At 45.7% G+C, this 22,006-nt stretch overlaps 3 protein-coding genes across 4 annotated transcripts in view; 1 reads left to right on the top strand and 2 right to left on the bottom strand.

Moving 5' to 3' along the window:
* Nucleotides 1–931, bottom strand: part of EIF5B (eukaryotic translation initiation factor 5B) — a 64,776-nt gene extending 63,845 nt beyond the window's left edge. Inside the window, exon 1 of the mRNA XM_054009659.1 lies at nt 776–931. Within this exon, the coding sequence (XP_053865634.1) occupies nt 776–810 (35 nt within the window). The 5' untranslated portion in view covers nt 811–931. The remainder of the gene's footprint in view (nt 1–775) is intronic.
* Nucleotides 932–6,816: 5,885 nt separating this feature from the next.
* LOC128830665 (uncharacterized) lies at nt 6,817–9,577 on the bottom strand. Its single transcript, XM_054016534.1, has 2 exons — nt 8,673–9,577; nt 6,817–7,520 (listed from the first exon to the last, which is right to left on the bottom strand). The coding sequence occupies exons 1-2, from the start codon at nt 9,211–9,213 to the stop codon at nt 7,027–7,029; spliced, it is 1,035 nt and encodes a 344-aa protein (XP_053872509.1). The 5' UTR covers nt 9,214–9,577; the 3' UTR covers nt 6,817–7,026.
* Nucleotides 9,578–11,449: 1,872 nt separating this feature from the next.
* TXNDC9 (thioredoxin domain containing 9) lies at nt 11,450–21,361 on the top strand. Of its 2 annotated transcripts, none has more exons than XM_054009641.1 (5): nt 11,450–11,572; nt 13,203–13,421; nt 15,826–15,944; nt 16,863–17,117; nt 19,544–21,361. In XM_054009641.1, the coding sequence occupies exons 2-5, from the start codon at nt 13,233–13,235 to the stop codon at nt 19,659–19,661; spliced, it is 681 nt and encodes a 226-aa protein (XP_053865616.1). In that variant the 5' UTR covers nt 11,450–11,572; nt 13,203–13,232; the 3' UTR covers nt 19,662–21,361. The 2 variants fall into 2 exon arrangements, with proteins under 2 accessions (XP_053865616.1, XP_053865622.1); XM_054009647.1 differs by lacking the exon at nt 11,450–11,572 and adding an exon at nt 12,036–12,250.
* The last annotated feature ends 645 nt before the right edge of the window (nt 21,362–22,006 follow it).

The raw sequence follows: 22,006 nt of genomic DNA, 5'->3' as shown, positions 1-22,006 counted from the left end.
AGCAGCGAAGAGTCCTGTGGCACCTTATAGACTAACAGACATACTGGAGCATGAAAGCTTATGCTTAAGGTGCCACAGGACTCTTTGCTGCTTTTACAGATCCAGACTAACACGGCTACCCCTTTGATACTTTCACCTATAGACATTTCTTCCCACTCAGTGCTACAAAACCCAAGACAGATAATGTTTCAGCTAAACATCACAAGCGTTTGTGGGAGCTGATACAGCATATGTTGGAAGATAGGCATCCAAATGTATCTGGATGACTAGTGAAGCTTTGGGGATGCAGCACACAAGTGTTTATCTCGCCATAGATTTTCATTTCCAAGTTGGCTCCAGTCCTCTGATGCGCTTACAGACAAGGCTCATGGATTTGGGAGGCCGATGTCCCTCCCAGAATAAAGCCGGGGGAAAAGACAACACCCACAGTGCTTCTGCATAAAGCCACTAGTTACTCACAACGCTCAGCTGCCCCGGGAAGGAATTAGCAGGGGGAGGCGGCACCTGGCAGGCAGCGCCAGCTACACAGCGCTGGGTCGGTCGCCCCCGCTTCTCCTCCCAACCGTGGGGACCAAGACACCGCGTCCGTGGGTCGGTGCGCAGTGGGAGGGGGCTGCCGCGACTCGCCCCCACCAGCGCTCGCTGCCCGCGGGAGCCGGGGTCCCCCTAGCAGCCACGGGGGTGGGAGGGCCCCGCGGCCGAGCCCGCCCCGCGCTGTCACTCCCCGGCCACGAGCCCGCTCGGGAGAGGTGGGGGGGAGAGCCCGGCCCGCTACCTGTCCTCGCTCTTGTTCTTCTGCTTCTTGCCCATGGCGGCGCTGGCGGGGCCGCTTGGTCACCGCTCGCCTCCGTCCGCGTCCGCCTCAGCAGGGTCCGGCCGGCCACATCCACACGCACCTGGGTGCATATGGTGAGAGGCCGCAGTGCGCAGGCGCCTTCACCCCGGGACCCAGCGCGACGGCGGCCTACGGAGACAAGGGCGCAGGAGGGACCCGCCGGCGCTGCGCGAGGCGCTCACTGCTGCTGCCCAGCGCCCCCTCTGGCCGGAGGGCGAACAGCGGCAACAGGCGCCACGCTCCCCTCTCCCTGCCAGGCCGGCCCCAGGCTCCCCCCTTTACTGCCCCCTGCTGCCCAGCTCCAGGCTGCCCCTCCTTACTGCCTAGCCCTAGGCTTGCCCCCTTACTGCTCCCTGCTGCCAAGGCCAGAGGAGGAAATTTCCCACCCACTCCCTCCTCGGGCATGGGGGTGGGCACTGTACACAACAGAAAACAAGGGACGTTCTGATTCACTGGTGTGGCCCAGTGGTTAGAGCACAGAACAGGGAGTCAGACTATGGGATACACAGACCTGCACGCTGACTTTAGTAAATCGTTTTCCCTCACTGCACCTCGCCTCCCCCTCTGTAAAACAGGCACAACCGCGGCATCATATGTCCCAGGGGTGTTGAGAGAATTCATATTTGTAAAGCACTTTGAGATTACTGGACAGCTAACAGCAAGTGCCAAATCTTCTTCTTAGGTACCTACAGTGTGTGCAGGGCCAATATAAACAATGAAGAAGACACAGCCCATAAAGCTTACCCTCTAAATCAGACACAGAATACACAGAGCAGACATTTATCATACATGTGAGAGAGGTTTTGCGGGTGTTTTTGAATCATCACTGAAAAGCTTTTGGAGAGAAGCACGTTTTAAAAGGATAGTCAACTGGATGATCAGATAATTAAAAAATAAGTATTACAAATAGTTTCAGGTGTGATGCCTGTCCCCAACTTTTCCTGTCAATTTTTGTGGTGTTACAATCATGTTTTCTAAAATTACAAAAAAAAAAAACCCTCCCTTTCTGCTCTGTGAACAACTCAGACACCAGCAGAAACTGAATAACTAAAGTCCCTATCTTGCTATGTACTCTATGCAAGCAACCCCATGTCCACACAGGGCAATAATGATTCCAGTAGGGCTTTGCAGCAGCACAAGGATCAACCCCCATCGAGCTCATTGCAGGATCATAGTTTAACAGACGGTTCTGTACATACAGGGTAAAGACTGAAACTTGCTCTACACAAAGTGGCGATAAATGTGCAGAGTAAACTGAAAAATTCCCCCCCGATAATCTTTTATTTATAGTAATCTTAGATTTAAAAAAAACATACAATTTTTAAGTTTCCAGTGTTCCTTTAAAGCAGAATATAAAGAAATGTCACATAGTGTAAAACGAAAGGGAAGATGTTTCAAGAATAAAAGAAAGCACATTGTTACCAAAAGGAAAGACAGTGGAGGGGCATTTTAATACCTGGGATTGAGGAACCCTATATAGAGGCTTTATCCTGGATTGTGCAGGGTAGTTACGGAAGCTTGGGAAATGTGGGGAGTTTAGGTTGGAATCACTTGTCAATAGGAGGGTTTGGCACATGAAAGTGCTTTCAGGGTACGCACTTGTCCTCAGGAAGGTACAGAAAAAGGTGGGTGCTAGCTGAACAATCTGATATGAGGTACTTGCTATTGGACACATTTGCTGGATCTTCACCTCATCCTCCATACCCTCAGTTCTTCTTTCCCCTTTTACTGCATCTCTGTCCTTTCCTTTGCAATGGCATCTCTGAATGTACAAGATTACCTTGCAGTTAAGCTGTAGATGATAGAGTCCAAAATCCAATATTGTGTAATTTGGCCCCAGACTACACTGCATGTCAGATAAGGCGTAATACAGAGGGAAGGAACTATGCTAGGGATCAGCACAAAGGCAGCTGACCCACAGCTCAGCTTTAAAGAGATAAACAGAAATGGCAGCACCGACTGGTTGGGAAAAAAGGTAGGTTTGCCTGCCAGCTGGCCCATGATACTGAAACTGCTTACAATAAAATACTATAGTAAATCAGGAAGTTTGATCAGTGTAGGCAGTACAAGAGTACTGTGGAACTGCTGGAATATTGCTCAGCTCTTGGAAAACGTACGTAAATTCCACTCTATGTTAGCTTCATTCAAGGAATTAAGGAGGGTTTAAAGAAGGAAAAGACAAAGGTTATCAAGAAAATTTCTTGGCAAAAGTATAGGAAAAAGTCTGTGGTTCTGGCAACATATACGTGTGTACCCAGTAACACCAATCGAATGACAAACACACAGTAGTAGGATTGATCAAGTCTTTTCTTCATTACACAGAAATGTAAAAGAATGCAAATCCTAGATGGTACCAGAATTTAAATCAAACTCTGAAGCTCTTATTAGTAGCACCCACATTTAAACAGGTTTCAGAGTAACAGCCGTGTTAGTCTGTATCCGCAAAAAGAAGAACAGGAGTACTTGTGGCACCTTAGAGACTAACAAATTTATTAGAGCATAAGCTTTCGTGGACTACAGCCCACTTCTTCGGATGCATATAGAATGGAACATATAATGAGGAGATATATATACACACATACAGAGAGCATAAACAGGTGGGAGTTGTCTTACCAACTCTGAGAGGCCAATTAATTAAGAGAAAAAAAACTTTTGAAGTGATAATCAAGCTAGCCGAGTACAGACAGTGTGATAAGAAGTGTGAGAGTACTTACAAGGGGAGATAGAGTCAATGTTTGTAATGGCTCAGCCATTCCCAGTCCTTATTCAAACCGGAGTTGATTGTGTCTAGTTTGCATATCAATTCTAGCTCTGCAGTCTCTCTTTGGAGTCTGTTTTTGAAGTTTTTCTGTTGTAATATAGCCACCCGCAGGTCTGTCACTGAATGACCAGACAGGTTAAAGTGTTCTCCCACTGGTTTTTGAGTATTTTGATTCCTGATGTCAGATTTGTGTCCATTAATTCTTTTGCGTAGAGACTGTCCGGTTTGGCCAATGTACATGGCAGAGGGGCATTGCTGGCACATGATGGCATATATCACATTGGTAGATGTGCAGGTGAACGAGCCCCTGATGGTATGGCACAAACATTGACTCTATCTCCCCTTGTAAGTACTCTCACACTTCTTATCACACTGTCTGTACTCGGCTAGCTTGATTATCACTTCAAAAGTTTTTTTTCTCTTAATTAATTGGCCTCTCAGAGTTGGTAAGACAACTCCCACCTGTTTATGCTCTCTGTATGTGTGTATATATATCTCCTCATTATATGTTCCATTCTATATGCATCCGAAGAAGTGGGCTGTAGTCCACGAAAGCTTATGCTCTAATAAATTTGTTAGTCTCTAAGGTGCCACAAGTACTCCTGTTCTTCTTTTCACATTTAAACAGTAACTAATAGCTGAAAGCCTCTACTGGCACATAGGTGTAATTTATCATGTGTGTAAATAAGCCAAAATGGCTAAGAACTTAAAAGTTGGATGGTAAGAGACCACAAATCCCAATGATGATTGAACCTGCTGATATGCTGAACAAAAAAAGTTCTCAGCCATGCTTGTAGTTCTTTCCATTGCTTCACACACAACAGATATTCTAGGGTTCAGAGTGATGTTTGGGGTTATTATGTGTTCTGGTTGTGTTCACTTGTGTCTGTGGGGTTTGTGTTGGGGGATTCTGTATTGATTTGTGAAGGTGGCAAATGAGGTGTGTGTGCTGCTGTGAAGGGCTGTATGTGTTTGGGGTTAGTATATACAATGGCTGTGTCATGTGGGTGGCTGTGCTGATTTGCATCTTGGCGATTGTGCTAGGAGAGTAGCGTGAATTTGTGCAGATGAATGAGGGGAGCGTGCTGCAGTGTGGCATTTGGGTGCCTGGGTGTGACAGTTGGTTCAAGTAATCCATCGTACATTATCCCTTAAATTACCAATAAAATTGTTGCCTGCAAATTAGCTATAGAATAAGGGTGGTGATTGGTTGAATTACCTCTGACATCAGAACAGCCTAGGACTCTTGGCATGGCATATACATGACTGAATGACTGTAGCTGTACACCGCACAGGTATAATTAATTAAATCAAAATGGCTGACAACTTAAAAACTGGATGGCAACAAACTGTGAAACCCAGCATGATTCATTCTGGTGGTATTCTGAACAAAGAGAGCTCTCAACATACTTGTAGCTGCTTCTGTCACTTCACACTGACTTTACAGACATAATAAGCTTCAGACTGACTCCCACAGTGTGACATTCCTGGAATCTTATTATATAGTGAAAGGGTATGTCTACACTACGGGATTAATCCGAATTTAGATAATTCGGATTTGAAAAACAGGTTGTATAAAGTCGAAATGGATGCGGCCACACTAAGTACATTACTTCGGTGGTGTGCGTCCAAGTACCGGGGCTAGCGTCGATTTCTGCACCGTTGCACTGTGGGTAGCAATTCCATAGCTATCCCATAGTTCCCGCAGTCTCCCGCGCCCATTGGGATTGTGGGTTAAGATCCCAGTGCCTGATGGGACAAAAAACATCGTCGCAGGTGGTTCTGGGTACAGCCTCACCTCCTCCCTCCCTCCCTCCCTGCATGAAAGCAACGGACGGCAGACAACCATTTTCGCGCCTTTTTTCCTGGGTGGGTGAACACTGCAGACTCCATACCACGGCAAGCATGGAGCCCGCTGAGCTCAAGACAGCAGTCATGAATATTGTAAACACCTCGCGCGTTCTCGTGGAGTTTATGCTCAGCCAGGACCAGAAAAACGAGGCGAGGAGGCAGCGGCGGCGGCAGCGCAGCGACAAGCATGATGAGGACATGGACACGGACACGGATACAGAATTCTGTGAAACCACGGGCCCCGGAGCTTTGGAGATCATGTTGTTAATGGGGCAGATTCTATCCATGGAACGCCGATTCTGGGCAAGGGAAACAAGCACAGACTGGTGGGACCGCATAGTGTTGCAGGTCTGGGACGATTCCCAGTGGCTGCGGAACTTTCGCATGCGTAAGGGCACTTTCATGGAACTTTGTGACTTGCTGTCCCCTGCCCTGAAACGCCAGAATACCAAGATGAGAGCAGCCCTCACAGTTGAGAAGCGCGTGGCGATAGCCCTGTGGAAGCTTGCAACGCCAGACAGCTACCGGTCAGTCGGGAATCAATTTGGAGTGGGCAAATCTACTGTGGGGGCTGCTGTGATGCAAGTAGCCAAAGCAATCACTCAGGTGCTGCTACGAAAGTTTGTGACTCTGGGAAATGTGCAGGCTATAGTGGATGGTTTTGCTGCAATGGGATTCCCTAACTGTGGTGGGGCAATAGACGGAACCCATATCCCTATCTTGGCACCGGAGCACCAAGCCACCGAGTACATAAACCGCAAGGGGTACTTTTCAATGGTGCTGCAAGCACTTGTGGATCACAAGGGACGTTTCACCAACATCAACGCGGGCTGGGCGGGAAGGGTTCATGACGCTCGCGTCTTCAGGAACACTACTCTGTTTAAAGGGCTGCAGCAAGGGACTTACTTTCCGGACCAGAAAATAACCGTTGGGGATGTTGAAATGCCCATAGTTATTCTTGGGGACCCAGCCTACCCCTTAATGCCATGGCTTATGAAGCCGTACACAGGCAGCCTGGACAGGAGTCAGGAGCTGTTTAACTACAGGCTAAGCAAGTGCAGAATGGTGGTAGAATGTGCATTTGGCCGTTTAAAAGGTCGCTGGCGTTCATTATTGACTCGCTCTGACCTCAGCCAAAGAAATCTCCCCATTGTTATTTCTGCTTGCTGTGTGCTCCACAATCTCTGTGAAAGTAAGGGGGAGACCTTTATGGCGGGGTGGGAGGCTGAGGCAAACCGCCTGGCTGCTGATTACGCGCAGCCAGACACCAGGGCGATTAGAAGAGCACACCATGAAGCGCTGTGCATCAGAGAAGCTTTGAAAACCAGTTTCATGGCTGGCCAGGCTACAGTGTGAAATATCTGTTTGTTTCTCCTTCATGAAAACCCGCCCCCTTTATTGACTGATTTTCTGTAAGGAACCCACCCTGCCCCTTCCCCCAGCTTTCTTTCAAACCAAATAAAGTCACTATCATTTAAAAATCATTTATTCTTTATTAATAGATTAGAAAACGAGGGAGGGAACCCGGGTGGTATTTGGGAGGAGGATTGCTGGGAAGGAAAAAGCCACAAAGAAAAGCTTAAAAAAATGACAGCCTTTTGCTTGGGCTGTCTACTGGGGTGGAATGGGAAGGTGTACGGAGCCTCCCCCCCCGCGTTCTTACACGTCTGGGTGAGGAGGATACGGAACATGGGGAGGGGGGAGGGTGGAACAGGGGCTGAAGCGGCAGTCTGTTTTCCAGCAGCCGTTCCTGAACCTCCACCAGACGCCGGAGCAGCCCCAGCGTTGCATCCTTCATCCTCTGGTCTTCCTGCCGCCACCTCTCATCTCGAGCGTCTCTCCTCTCCTCACGTTGGTCCCTCCTCTCCTCACGTTGGTCCCTCCTGTCCTCACGTTCACTGACTTCTTTCCTATACTTTGAAACTGTTTCCTTCCACTCATTCACATGAGCTCTGTCACTGCGGCTGGATTCCATAATTTCAGAAAATATCTCGTCTCGCGTTTTCTTCTTACGACGCCTTATCTGTGATAACCTTCGGGATGGAGGGGGGAGGCTTGAGGAATTTGCAGCTGCTGTAGGGAGGGGAAAAAAGAGAGAATTGTTTTAAAAGCTACATTTTGCAGAACAATGCTTATACTCTTTCACGGTGACCAACACTGTTCACATTACATAGCACGTGTGATTTCTGTGCAAGGTCGCATTTTGCCTCTTAATGCTGAGTGCCTGTGGCTTTGCTGCTAGAGATCACAGGTCTGGGCAACAGAATTCGGCTTGCATGCGGCCATGGTAAGCTTCTGCCCTCCTTTCCCACATACCAAGCATAGCTTGTAGAGTGCTGCAGAAGCCTGGCCAATCTAAGCCAGTTGGGGGGGGGGGTAGTGGGGGGGGGGCTTGTCTGGGCCCCTTCAGGCAAGTAGAGTGCTGCGTTTTTTCTGTTAACATTCAGCAGCACCAGAAAACAAACTAACCACCCCCCCCCCTCACCATGAATTCTCTGGGATTATCGCTGTACCCCTCCCCCCCACCGCGTGGCTGGTATCAGGGAAGATCCCTGCAGGCACCAAACTAACACCCCCCCACCGCCGCCGCCGCCCCCCTCCCGCCATGAATTCTCTGGGATGATCACGGTACCCCTCCCCCCACCGCGTGGCTGGTAACAGGGAAGATCCCTGCTAGCCTAATGCAAAAAGCTCTGGGCCAATTCCCCCCCTGCGCTTGGCTAACTTCAGGGAAGGATTTCTTTTCAGACACAGGCAAACAGCCTAATAGGAACTGCCACCTCTGTCCCCTTAATTAAGTTCCCGTATTTCAACCAGGTTACCAGGAGTGATATCACTCTCCTGAGGATTACACAACAAGATAAAGAACGGATGTTGCTTGAATGCCAGCAAACACCGGGACCATACGCTGCCAGGCTTTGTCAGGCAATGATACCAGATTACTTGCTGCAAGCATGGCGTGGTCAAGTGTCCTACCATGGAGAAGGCAATAAGGATGCACTGCCCAGAAACCTTCTGGCAAGGCTTTCGGAGTACCTCCAGGAGAGCTTCATGGAGATGTCCCTGGAGGATTTCCGCTCCATCCCCATACACGTTAACAGACTTTTCCAGTAGCTACAGACTTTTCCAGTAGCTGAACTGACCGCGAATGCAAAGTCAGGCAAAGTAATCATTAAAAACCGTTTGCTTTTAAAACAAGTTTTATATTTTAAAAGGTAAACTCACCTGAGGTCCCTTCCATGGGGTCAGAGTCTTGGGTACTGGCTTGGGAGGGTACTTCAGTCAGGGTGATAAAAAGATCCTGGCTGTTGGGGAGAATGGAGTGCTGTGTGCTCTCTGCAAGCTCATCCTCCTCCTCCTCCTCCTCCTCCTCTACCCCATCGGCAGAATCCTCAGGCGTCGCTGATGAGACTATCCCCGACCCAGAATCCACGAACACAGGTGGGGTAGTGGTGGCAGCCCCCCCTAGAATTGCATGCAGCTCGGCGTAGAAGCGGCATGTCCGCGGCTCTGACCCGGAGCGACCGTTTGCCTCCTTTGTTTTTTGATAGGCTTGTCTGAGCTCCTTGACTTTCACGCGGCACTGATCTGAGTCCCTATTGTGGCCTCTCTCCATCATGCCCTTGGAGATTTTTTCAAAAGTTTTTGCATTTCGTCTTTTAGAACGAAGTTCTGCAAGCACTGAATCCTCTCCCCATACAGCGATCAGATCCAGTATCTCCCTCACGGTCCATGCTGGTGCTCTTTTTCGATTATCAGCCTGCATGGTTACCTGTGCTGATGAGCTATCTGTGGTCACCTGTGCTCTCCACGCTGGGCAAACAGGAAATGGAATTCAAATGTTCGCGGGGCTTTTCCTGTCTACCTGGCCAGTGCATCCGAGTTTAGATTGCTGTCCAGAGCGGTCACAATGATGCACTGCACTGTGGGATAGCTCCCGGAGGCCAATACCATTGAATTGCGGCCACACTAACCCTAATTCGAATTGCTAAAATCGATTTTGGCACTACTCCGCTCGTCGGGGTGGAGTACAGAAATCGATTTAAAGGGCCCTTTACATCGAAATAAATAGCGTCGTTGTGTGGACGGTTGCAGGGTTAATTCGGATTAAAGCTGATAAATCCGAATTAAAGTCGTAGTGTAGACCAGGCCTTAGTATTTAAGAACTACAGACACCACTCCTGCTGGTTGCCCTAGCCATTACTATCATTACCCTGTGTCAAAAATATTACCACTGTGATTAAAGAAAATAATTAAAGGATTGTTTCAGAATGTAACATTTGGAGTAACAAAAATACAACAGACAGACCCTAACCAATGGGCAAGTTATGGTGATATGGTTCACAATTCCCAATCAGCCTCCTCCTGGCCATCATAATGGGACAATGTCTGTCTGTAGATAAGTGCGATAGAGCAGTAAAATGGTGGTCTATTGGAAGGATCACACAACAGGAAGTTGTAAAATATGTCTGAATGCTATATGTTTAACATTTCCAATTCGGGATAAAAAAAGTCTAGATGACAGAATAGAGCAATTACTATATATACACCTTTTATATAACTTGCTCCTTCACATTTAGAAAAACATCCCATCTTGATTTTAGAATAGTCAGTGATGTACTGAAGTCATGTGGTAGAAGTGATGATCTGTTGCGACTACTCCGCTCACCTGAAAGCATCGCTGAACATGCTGCAACCAATTCCACCAGGATTTTACAAACAGCCTAGTGTGACCCTTATTGGCTAGAAGGTTTTTGCCTATGTGTCATACACTGATGCCCGAGGAAAGACTTGGCCCCATGTCTGATGTCAAGAGATGCCCATTACAACACAGGCCTAATGAACAGCCTAAAGAGCCAAGAACGGCTCCTCCTGACACCAGCAGCCCAAGGCCACAGAGTGGCACTCCCACCCTCCCACCAAACGAGGCCACGGGCAGATGCATCACCCGGCTATGGGGAACCCTACTCTAGCTGGAGTCCCTGCACATCCAGTGCTTCACACCCATCCCCCAGCCCAGATGAGAGCTCCTGCCCCATTCCTCAGGGAGGCATCCCAGCCCTCACCCCCACCCTGAAGGAATAGAGCAGAGCTCCACAGCACCCACAGACAGCAGGCCACGGTCCCCAGCAGGCATCACGGCACACTGTTCTGCTCTGCACCTGCGTGTATCTCGTGAGGGTAGAGAGGAGAGATTTTCCTTGGCTGTCCAGTAATCTCAAAGTGCTTTACAAACAACACCCCGGGGACGTAGGATGCCGCTGTTGTTCCTGTTTTACAGGGGGGGAGGTGAGGTGCAGTGAGGGAAAACGATTTGCCCAAGGCAGGTAGCCAGGGCTGGCTCCAGCATTTCTGCCGCCCCCAGCAAAAAAAAAAAAAAAAAAAAAGCCGTGATCGGCGGCGGCAATTGGAAAAAAAAAAAAAAAAAGCCGCGATCAGTGGCGGCAGTTCAGCGGCAGGTCCTTCCCTCCTAGAGGGAGTGAGGAACCTGCCGCCCCTGAATTGCCGCAGGTGCCGCCCCTCTCCCATGGCCGCCCCAAGCACCTGCTTGTTAAGCTGGTGCCGGGAGCCGGCCCTGCAGGTAGCAGTTCAGTGGCAGGGCTCTGAATCCCATAGTCTGACTCCCTGTTCTGTGCTCTAACCACTGGGCCACACCAGTGAATCAGAACGTCCCTTGTTTTCTGTTGTGTACAGTGCCCACCCCCATGCCCGAGGAGGGAGTGGGTGGGAAATTTCCTCCTCTGGCCTTGGCAGCAGGGAGCAGTAAGGGGGCAAGCCTAGGGCTGGGCAGTAAGGAGGGGCAGCCTGGAGCTGGGCAGCAGGGGGCAGTAAAGGGGGGAGCCTGGGGCCGGCCTGGCAGGGAGAGGGGAGCGTGGCGCCTGTTGCCGCTGTTCGCCCTCCGGCCAGAGGGGGCGCTGGGCAGCAGCAGTGAGCGCCTCGCGCAGCGCCGGCGGGTCCCTCCTGCGCCCTTGTCTCCGTAGGCCGCCGTCGCGCTGGGCCCTGGCGTGAACGCGCTTGCGCACTGCGGCCTCTCACCTCACCACCATCCTCCCTGGTGCGAGGCGCGTCAACAATCATCGGAGCCGCCAGGCACGAGCTGAGGCCGCGAGACACGCGCGGACAAGGTGTGGGGACGCTGCCGCCGCCGGGCTTGTGGGGCGGGGACTGTGAGCGGCGCGTCCCGTCCGGCAGCCTTTCCCTTGTCGGCCCAGGGGCCCGGCTGCGGGCTCCTTTCGGCGGGGGAGGGGGCCTGGGATTGTCACCGGCGGTTTGGCTGGGGCGGGGGCGTTGGAGCCGGTGAACGTAGCTGTTGCAGCTGGCGCGAGCCGCGCATGCGCAATACGTTGTGTTTAGCTGCTGCATCCCTTCCCCCCGGGTGTGGTACCTGGCCGGGGGGGGGCAGACTCTGCCTGGCTCAGGGCCCTGTCGCCCTATAGCCACGCTGTGCTGGTGACACCGTCCCCCCGCACTAGGCAGGAGCTGCGAGGGGTAACAGCTGGAGGGGGTGTGCCCATAACACGCCAGGCACCCCCCCGCCGCGCCTCCCCTGGTGGGAAGCGGAGCCGCTGCTCGTTTTGGAACCGGCTCTCGCCCCCCCGGGCGGGGTGTTTCGGAAAAGCAGTTTCACTTCATTTTGCTACTTACACTGTAGATGGACTCAAGCCGTACGGGGCTTACGGCGGCCGCTTATTTTGTAGCACAAATAGGTGGCTGCTGGCTTGCAGGCTGCCCAGGTCCTGAGCTGAATGGTCTCGTTCTCGCCCTGCTATAAGCCTGTTACAAAACCACCCACAGCACTAGAGGTAAAGTAAAAATGGAGCATTATGGGGAAAACTTAGTGAGTTCCTGCAGCTCTTTTTTCTCCCTATTCCTGGTACGATGTGTGTCTGAAATTCTACACGAGGAGGATCTCCACAGAGAAAGATTGAGCCTGTGCTTCTGCCTGGAGCAATCAGGTTCTCACTCACCTGACAGGTGGCAGATCCCTGTTCAGATCCCTCCTCATAGGGTAGAGGGGGGACTTGAACAAGGAGGGGTCTCACATCCTGGGTGAGTATCCTAAACACTCTGCTAAAGATTATAAGGGAGATCCGCCTACCACTCTTCCCCAGGCTGTTTTGTGTGGCATTAAGCAGCCTGTGCACACACCAGGACCTACAGGTGAGTTAGGCAGAGGAGAGCCTGCCTCCCCTGCTTTGTGGATTGAGCTGGGCCTTATGCATGAGATAGGTATCCAGACACCTACAGGGAGGCAGCATTGCACGTGGCCTCAGGCAGAAACATATGTAGAGAACTTCTACCCAGAAAACTTAGGCATTGGGTGAGTTTAGGCACCTTCAGAGTGAGGCGGAAGCCAGGTGTTCGTGTTGTGGATCATAGTGGTGCCTAAAACTGAGGCTGAAGTGCCCTTTGTGAATCTGGGCTTCCCTCTCCAAGAAGCTGAATGTGCTATTTTAGCAGCTGGCCTAGGGAGTCAGAGAATAGGATATGACAGGAATCTTTGTTCTCTTGCATGTGCACGGTGTAAGTATTGTCTACAGAGTTGTAAATCCCCCTGAAGAAAACAACTGTCTGCATATTCGTTCCTAATAGGATAGGGACTGTCTCTCTTTTCTCCACCCCGTCCCCCCCCACCCCGTTTTGCTACACAGCACTCTATAGATAAGAGACTGGCCTGATCAGGATATGAACTAAAGGCTTAAAATAGGTATTGTTTTATGGTATTCATCTCTACTTTCATGTATTATTTTGCAGCTACAAGGAGTGTATTGAATATCCAGAAGAATGGCTGCTGATACTTCTGTTGAAATGTTTTCAAAAGTTCTGGAAAATCAAATGCTTCAGACTACTAAAGTAGTGGAAGAACAGCTGGATGCTGAGATTCAGAAATTGGACCAGATGGATGAAGATGAATTGGAACGCCTTAAAGAAAGGAGGCTTGAAGCGCTAAAGAAATCCCAGCAGCAGAAACAAGTAATTTTCTGGCAGCATTTTAGATTCTGAACTTCAAAGAATGGGATCAGATGCTTTATACACTATAGCAAAGACTACCTTAGTTGATTCTGTTTGTGTTTGATAGAAAATCTCAGGGGAGGGTAGGTGTTGAATAGCAGTACACTTGCTTTGGGCTGAAATTTGGCATAGAATCATAGACTACAACATGTCTAACACATTTTAATTTTTGGCCTTGATTTAGAACAGTTTGGTTACATCAAAATTATACAGATGTGTATTTAAAAAAAAATCTGGATTAAGAGAAGGGTAAGCAAATAAACTGATATTTGGATTTGATTATGTTAATATTCAGGTGATTGAGTCCTCAAATATTATTGACTGAAAACACCAGTAATGCACACATGCCAGCAGACCTTAGGGATCCCCCTCCTCCAGACTTCTAAACATTTGAAATCTTCTCGTGGTAGTATGCAAGTCCCTCCCTCTCTATGTTTTGAGGCATTTTACAAAAGGAATGATGCATGGCTTCTCCGAGCTCTTTACAGGGCTGGTCGCCTATCCTGATTCTGCAAAGGGGCTTCTCACAATCCAGTAAGACTTTGGGATGTATGTGAAGAAAACTTATTTGCTCATGTCTTTTTGCAGGGGCAGGAAATAATCCTACCTTGCTGTTGCAACCATCTCATTAAGCTATTGATCTTGATGTTTCCCAAAAATCTTTTGCCACATAGTTTGGGTTTTCTTAGCAACTGATGTGGAACTTGAGCTGCAAATAGGGAAGTCCTTTGGGTTTCCCTACCTAGTATGGTCAAGCCTCAAAAACTATGAAACTGGGCAGTGATTGGAAGTGGAAAAGGACATTCCAGTTGTGAAGGGAATGGTAGAGGCCAATACCAGACTTTGAGATGTGGATGCAGCTGAATATCTGTTAGGCTGGAAAGCTGAGGGATATTGAATCTTAATAGTTCTGACGCAAAGTAGACCTGAACATATTTTTTTGATAATGTAACAGGTGTCTCTCTCTTGCTGATTTTCCTTGAAGAACAATTTAGTTTGTTGTTGACTCTTTCTTACTATTTCTTCTTCTTTGTATTCTCTTGATTAAAAAAAATCAAAATAATTAGGCTATACTAGGCACCAGGAGCATGGACAACATTCAGGATATTTATGACCTCCTTTTAATTCTGTTCACTCCTTCATAGGGTAACACTTTTTTTTTTTTTTTTTTTTGCACTGGCATCTTGTTAAAACTGCTTTGTTTTAACTTTAAAAAATAGGCAACTTGTGATTTAGCTTTGGAAAAGTAAGTACTGCTTGTAAACATCTAGCTTACTCAATCCTTCTCCAATCAGTGCAAAGTAATTTTTATTATAACGGGCTAGACTTTCAAAATTGCAGGCACACATCTGCGCACCTAATCATGCAATTACTGCAGTTTGCATGTCCCATTATAATTTTCCCCTTGTGAAATTGTAACTGCATTCAGCAACTGTAAACAAGCATGCATTTTTGTGTGTATAATTGCGTGCACGTTGTTCTGGAAAACTTGCTTATGTTGGGGTATTTGGATTGAACCTAGATGTTTGAGGACTTTTTGTTTGTATACAATTGTCGTTTTAAAGATTATCTACATACTTAATGTATCTATTGTAAAGCCAGCTCTGGTGGCCTTTATAATGTTGAGATGCTAATGAATGTTTCAGAAGTTTTAAAACTATAGTATTGATCTGCATTTTCTATATAGGGACAACTGAAAGTAAATCAGCTTTAAAGCGTGCTGTGTCATGCTTTCTGTGTTGGTGGGGTTTTTTTTTGTGATTATAGGTGTCATGCTTTGGTGAATTTTTGTCAGTATACAATTACTTTCTGAAGAGGGCAGTCCGCGTTGCAACTTTGAGGCTCCCAAAATTGTTGAAAGAACTTTGGGGTTTATATCCTCTCTTGAATACTAGTGGTTTAATCTGTTCTTTGTAGGAGGTTATGCTATAGAAGTGTATCGTATTCTGTACGAGGACTGCGGCTTTCAACAAAGCAGTGACTCCTCCTCCTCCTTCTACCCCACCAAAAAAAATATGGGCAGATTAACCCAGCAGCCATGTCCAGACCAGTGTCTTTCCATCTATTGTGTGGGGGAAGAAGGGATGAAGAGGGAAAAGTAGTTTCTTTTCCTGACTAGCTGCTATAGTTTGACTTCAAATGTTTCCCAGTAAAACCCTCCTGCCCCTTCCCCTCTTTTTAAGAAAAAAAAAAAAAAAAGGATTCTAAGCTTTTATTTAAGCTTTCAGATGGCAGTCTTTTTTTTATTTAATATAAATATATTTTTATAACATGTCAGGGAGTTCTCTAAAAGTAATATTGCTCTCAGAATAGATTAAATACAATTAAGAAACATAGTACTAACTTTTTGCTTTCTCATCATGAGGAATGGCTCTCAAAAGGACATGGAGAATATAGAGAAATCCCAAGTGAGAGAGACTTTTTCCAAGAAGTCAAAGAAAGTAAAAATGTGGTTTGCCATTTCTATAAAGATACAACCTTCAGGTACAGTAAATACCTTATTTTAAAAAGACTCTTGTGATGCTAAGAATGTGTAAAAGTAAATAAACTATTCCAAAAGCAGCAAGTGAAACTGAATATAGAGGTTTTAAAATCAACAGATCTGTCAAATCTCACGGAGCAGGGGAGCCTGCAATCAGTCATGTTTCTACTAAAACTAAATAAGCACTTAACGTGGGGTTTATTTTATAACATCATATGATTATGTTGACCAGCTTGGTAAAAATATTCACTACAGTCTGTAGACAGGATTTCTAGGGGAGCATTTTGCTTCACATCATCATTGTTGTTTAGCTTTGAGGCAGGCAGTTCTTTAATATTAAGCTGAGCAGCCATGCCAGGATAGGGGCTAGGGTAAGGGAACTAGGTAAAATTCATTTTGAAATAATGGGTTTATCCCTAGAAAAGGATCATTGGAAAACTTTGGTAGCAGAGGGGGAAAAAAATGGTGGTGATTGTTAATCACTGAACAAATCTCACTAGATTGCTTCTTAAAAACTTGGGCCTGATCTTGTTCCTGTTGAAGTTCAATAGCAAAATTCCCAAATACTTCAGTGTGAGCAAGAATACACCCTAGTGAAAGATGAGAACATTCCCTATGAACTGCTAGCAGCCAGAGGCTTCAAGGAAGGAACGTGTTATCCCAATTTCCCCAACCATAATGCCAAGTCACTTATTTTGATAATCTTGAAATCCAGATAATGTAAGTTGAAGCTCTTGAATATTAGTAAACTGATTGGAATATTTTATTTTTCCCTAAAAGTAAAACCAAAAGTAACAAGCTATGTCTGTAATGTTGCTTCTTCAAATATGACCTTAATAATCAAGAATTCAGCACTGAAGTAGACTTAAATGGCCTTTGTGATACCTAACTCATAAGTATTTGAATTTTTTTTTTCACAGATGCGTGATAATAGACAAGCATTTGGCAGCACTTTCAAAAAAACACATTGAAACAAAATTCCTGAAATTAAATGCTGAAAAATCTCCATTCCTGTGCGAGAGATTGGGCATCAAAGTAATTCCCACTCTAGCACTAGTAAAAGATGGAAAAACGCAAGATTTTATTGTTGGCTTTACTGATCTTGGTAATACGGATGACTTTACCACAGAAACCCTAGAATGGAGATTAGGCTGTTCAGACATAATTAATTACAGGTAATTAATATATATTGTTTTTAAAGTTAATGCGTGAGGGTTATATTTACAGATTCATTTTTTGCATAAAGACTCTGTTGATCATGTTGATGTTTAGTGTGCCCAAGACCAAAGTGAGCTAATAATCCAGCTGTTACAGTAATAAACCTTTGGCAAGGAAAACAAAGGGAAGTGCCTCTCAGGAAACTCTTGAGAAAAGGAAGCTTTCCCAATACTAGTGAAAACAAACAAAGCTCTGGCCTTTGGGCTTTAGGATAGCCAGTTCCCACCCACTCTCTTTACAGCTGCTTCTTAATGAGTCAGCTGAACGCCCAGCCTTTCCTCCCTAACTAATTCAGTCTTTACGGGATATCTTCACACTTGCACTGTTCAGCTGGGTATGGGGCATGTGCCTGTCCATGGTGATAGCAAAATGTAGGTTAAATATAATTTGACTTTAAAAAGTCTCTTACTGAAAAAAGTGCAAATGATTTCTACTATGTTGCATTTGCAAAGAACTGTCACATAGCCTTGTGTCTTGTGATCATTAATGGAAAGACATGGATAGTAAAAACCAGGGGTAGAGTTAAGGTACTGTGGGATCTGCAATCTGAATTTACTGATTTTATGTGATTAAAAGGTCAACCTTGATATCACATTAATGTACCTTCTTTTGCTTTTAATATCCTTGGCATTTTTAAAGCTAAGTTATTAAAAATAGGGAAATTTTTTCCATTAAACTCATCTGCATTTATTTGAATGTTAAATCTCCAAATTGTAGAATGTATTCTCGTTCTACTTTAAAAAGAAGCATACCATTTAGGATGGGAACAGTATATTGTAGTCTCATGGGAGCTAAGCCATAGTTAACACACTCCTAGTCTAAGTATTGTATTTTTTCAGTGCCTTTCTAGAACTCTGTTTTTGTTTGGACACTTCATTAATCTGTAACTGTGTCTGGGGGAATGTCCGCTTCCTCTTTCCTTTTCCCTTTCTTCCACACTAGTAGCAAGCAAGCAGAGAGGAGGTGGCCAAAGAGAATATATTAGTAGGATTCAACAAATGAGGAACAAATGGACTTTCTGGATTGTAATTTATATGAGAAAAACCTATTCTTTGAATGCTATAGTGTCTTGAATCTAGTAAATATTGATGGGCTGGCTCATTCCTCACATGGTAAAACTGAGAGGAAGGGATGAGGTGGGAGGAAACCTGTATTAAGTTCTCCGTACAGAGTTTCTCCCATCTAAGTCCATTAGCCCTCCCTCTGCAAAATGAGCCACAAACCCTGCAGATCACCAGGGATCCACTGTAGGCTACAGCCATCTGTGTGAAGGCTCTGTATGTCCACACTACTCTGGAATCCTAGTCTCATATTTCCTGTTCTCTGGGCTCCTGACTAGCTCTCCTCAGGAACCTAGCTAAGAGGAGGCAGCTGCATAAGAAAGAGAGTACAACCTTGCTGTCTTAAGGCATGGCTACACTTGTAGATGTAGAGCGCCGGGAGTTAAACCAGCCCTTGGAGACAGCAACATGGAAAGCGCTGCCGTGTGTTTACACTGTCAGTTGCAAGCGCAGTGGCGTGGCCACATTAGCAGCTCTTGCAACGCCACAAGAGCAATCTATAGTGGTAGCTATCCCAGTGTGCAAATGGCTGCAGCGTGCTTTTCAAATGGGGTGAAGGTGGAGGGTGACAGGGAGTATGTTGTGGGTATGTGGGGGGAGAGACAGTGTGTTTTGGGGGGCAAAAAGTGTGTCAGCATGCTATCTTGTAAATTCAGACAGCAGCAGGGGGAAACCCCGACATCAGCCCCCCCCCGGCGCCCACACACACAAACGCCTGACTGGGCAGCAGCAGCATTCCACAGTAATGGTTTGCTTTGTCCCGGAGCAGATAAGCAGCCGGCTGTCAGAAATGGAGCTTTGAAAGGGGATATCCGTATGCCTGCAGCCGAGTTCAAAACAATGACAAGAGTGGCCACTTGACTTCAAGGGATTATGGGATGTTTCCAGAAGCCAATCACAGTGCAGTAATGCAACACGTCGTCCATACTGACACCCAGGCATTTCAGCCAGGGCGCAGCAAGCTCTATGCTTCTCATGGAGGTAGATTACCAGGGGAACTCCTGCTGCAGAGTCCAGGCGCTCTAAGTGCCTTGCCAGCGTGGACACCTCAGGAGTTAGGGCTCCCGGGGCTGATTTAATGTGCTCTAACTTGCAATTTTAGCCAAGGTCTTAGTCTTACTTTTCTCTGGCAATCTCTGGGCTTAGTGTGGGGGGGAGATTAAGGGAATAGAAGGAACATGCTCCTCCTACCCACTATTGATCCCAACCCCTCTTTCTTTAAACAGATTTGTCCAACTAGCTGCTTCTCTGGGTCTGTGCTGCTGTCTGTTAATATATTTTTATCTTTTCGCTTTAAATAGCAAAATTTTATTTCTTTCTAGTGGAAACTTGATGGACCCACCTTTTCAGAGCCAAAAGAAATTTGGAACCATTGTCACAAAGCTGGATAAGAAAACCATTAGAGGAAAGAGATATGATTCAGATTCTGATGACGACTAAAAGCTCAGCTATAAATCTTTGTATATCATTTTTTGTTTAAGCTTGGTACATTTCTAGGAATGTTTTTATAAAGTCTATTAATTTCGGTATGTTTGCACATAATACTCCATTTTTCTGTCAACTTTATAAACTGGTTCACATTCAAAGAAATTCCAACTATTTGTTTGTCTTTGGAAGTAGGTTGAAAATCTGAGCCCCTTTGAACCAGGTATCATCTGGGAACTGACCATAAATTTAATCTGTTATTTCAAAACATTTCCATAATTTGCATCTCAGTATTTTATACCATTTATCATATTTTCAATAAAGGAAACGTAAAGAGGCAAGAATTGCAAATAACTATTACCGGAGTAGTGCATCTTAAAGCATTGCTTATCTTATAGTGCCATAGTGTAGCATTGACTAACTTAACTACATTGGACATTGTAAAACAGTCTTAGCTTTTGTAAATTTTCAAGTAGATTGTCAAAAGAATTTCCCATTTACCAAGTACGTATACCACATGTTGCAGCTGAACCAGCAAGTAATAGCACACATCAACAAGTGTACTGAAACCACCTTGCTTGCAGGGTTATGTAATATAAATTCTGTGGTTGTGAATTTTAGAGCAGATGCTTATACAAGAGATTAGGTATGATAAGAACATCAGGAGGGACAATGTTTGGTTTTAAATTTGATGCAGTGCAATATATTTTATTGCACTGTTGCTCTTCAGTAATATATAAGGCCTTACCTGAATCGCGAGATGATCTTCAAATAATTGTGGCCGAGTTACAGATAAGACATGGAAAATTGCAGAAAAGGAATAATGGACCTTTTTTAATAGCAGTAATTTGGAAAAGCCACAGTAGACCTACAATATAAACAACTCAACTATTATATTATGCCTGCAAATTTTGCACCTATATTACATTCATTTTTTTTTTTTAAAAGTAACTGGTACAATATAAAATTCAGACTAAAAGTCTTAACACAACTGCTGTAGAAATCAAGTTGTCACTTTAGCCATTTACATATTACAGCCATTGAATGTTAGTGCAGTACGCCCTGCTACAGTGGTCTCCTTCATGCCCTGTCTGCTTTGTCATCCACAGAATTAGGCAAGATCAGTAGTGATTGCTTTGCTGTCTCTGCTAACTCTGGTAAACACTGTAGAACTGAAGATCATTTAATATATTAATGGGGAAAAAAGTGTGTGTTGCAAACCTCAGATGTATGCAAAATTGTGGACTGTGCAAAGAAACTAAAATAAATTTGCGGTGGAAGTCTAATACTCGAAAGCTGCAATTTCCACAATAGTGCAAGTGAAGTAGGGTTTTAGTAATAGATGTATTTTTTCAGAAGAGGTTTCTCTCTCTCTTTCTCTCTCTCCTCATTGAAGCTCTCAGGCTAGCATGGAGTTTAGTTTATCTAGGTGAAGAATGGATGGGTTTCTTCTTCAGTGTTCATAAACACTAGTCCTTAATTGCAGAGCAATGCAAGTCCTCTTGGGAAATAAGCATCTGTGGCATTTCCAGCTCCTTTTTGGCTTAACAAGCAAGGTGAAGACTGGAAATCTAATTATTCTCACTGCTTAGTAGTGAAGAACACTTGCCAATGGGCCAGCTCAGCAATATATTTCTCTTAAGTCTGTAAATCTCAATTATATTTTGTTTCAGTTCATGTACATTGAAATAAAGTTATTTGAATTTGGATGCTAATGGTTGTTATTCCTTCTAAAAATAGTTTACCGTGACTGTAATGTTTTTTACCCATAGAGCTGTCAGCAAGTCACACATTTTAAGTTTCTTGACTTTTTAACAGAGCAGATGCTAGTTAAAATTTTAGCTTAGCAGCAGGGGATCAGTTATCCCACCACCTTAATTAGTGTATACCCAGCAAAATTAATTATACAGCAGACAGAAACAATCACAGAACCAGACAGACTATTCAAATAATAGCAAAGTGGGAACTATAATGACAAAACAATACAGAAAACTATCAAACTAAATTTCCTTTTTCATCTTCTAGACTCTTTCCTTTATCTGGAGGCGATAGATCGAATCACCTTTCTCACAGCCCACGATTGCCTTATTTCAATATGACTGGTTTGAAAGGTGTGAGGACATGACCGGATGCTTTCCAGCTTATGGCTGCTCCTACTGCTTAGCCCAGGGGTGGCCAACCTGAGCCTGAGAAGGAGCCAGAATTTACCAATGTACATTGCCAAAGAGCCACAGTAATATGTCAGCAGCCCCCCATCAGCTCCAACCCCTGCTCCCAGCACCTCCCACCCACCAGCAGCCCCGCCAATCAGTGCCTCCATTTCCCTCCCCATCAGCTGTTCTGTGGCATGCAGGAGGCTC

The sequence above is a fragment of the Malaclemys terrapin genome, chromosome 1 (genome assembly GCF_027887155.1).
Source record: "Malaclemys terrapin pileata isolate rMalTer1 chromosome 1, rMalTer1.hap1, whole genome shotgun sequence".
Lineage (NCBI taxonomy): Eukaryota > Metazoa > Chordata > Testudines > Emydidae > Malaclemys > Malaclemys terrapin.
The sequence above is the reverse complement of the archived record's forward strand: the minus strand, read 5'-3'. Positions and strand labels throughout refer to the sequence as shown.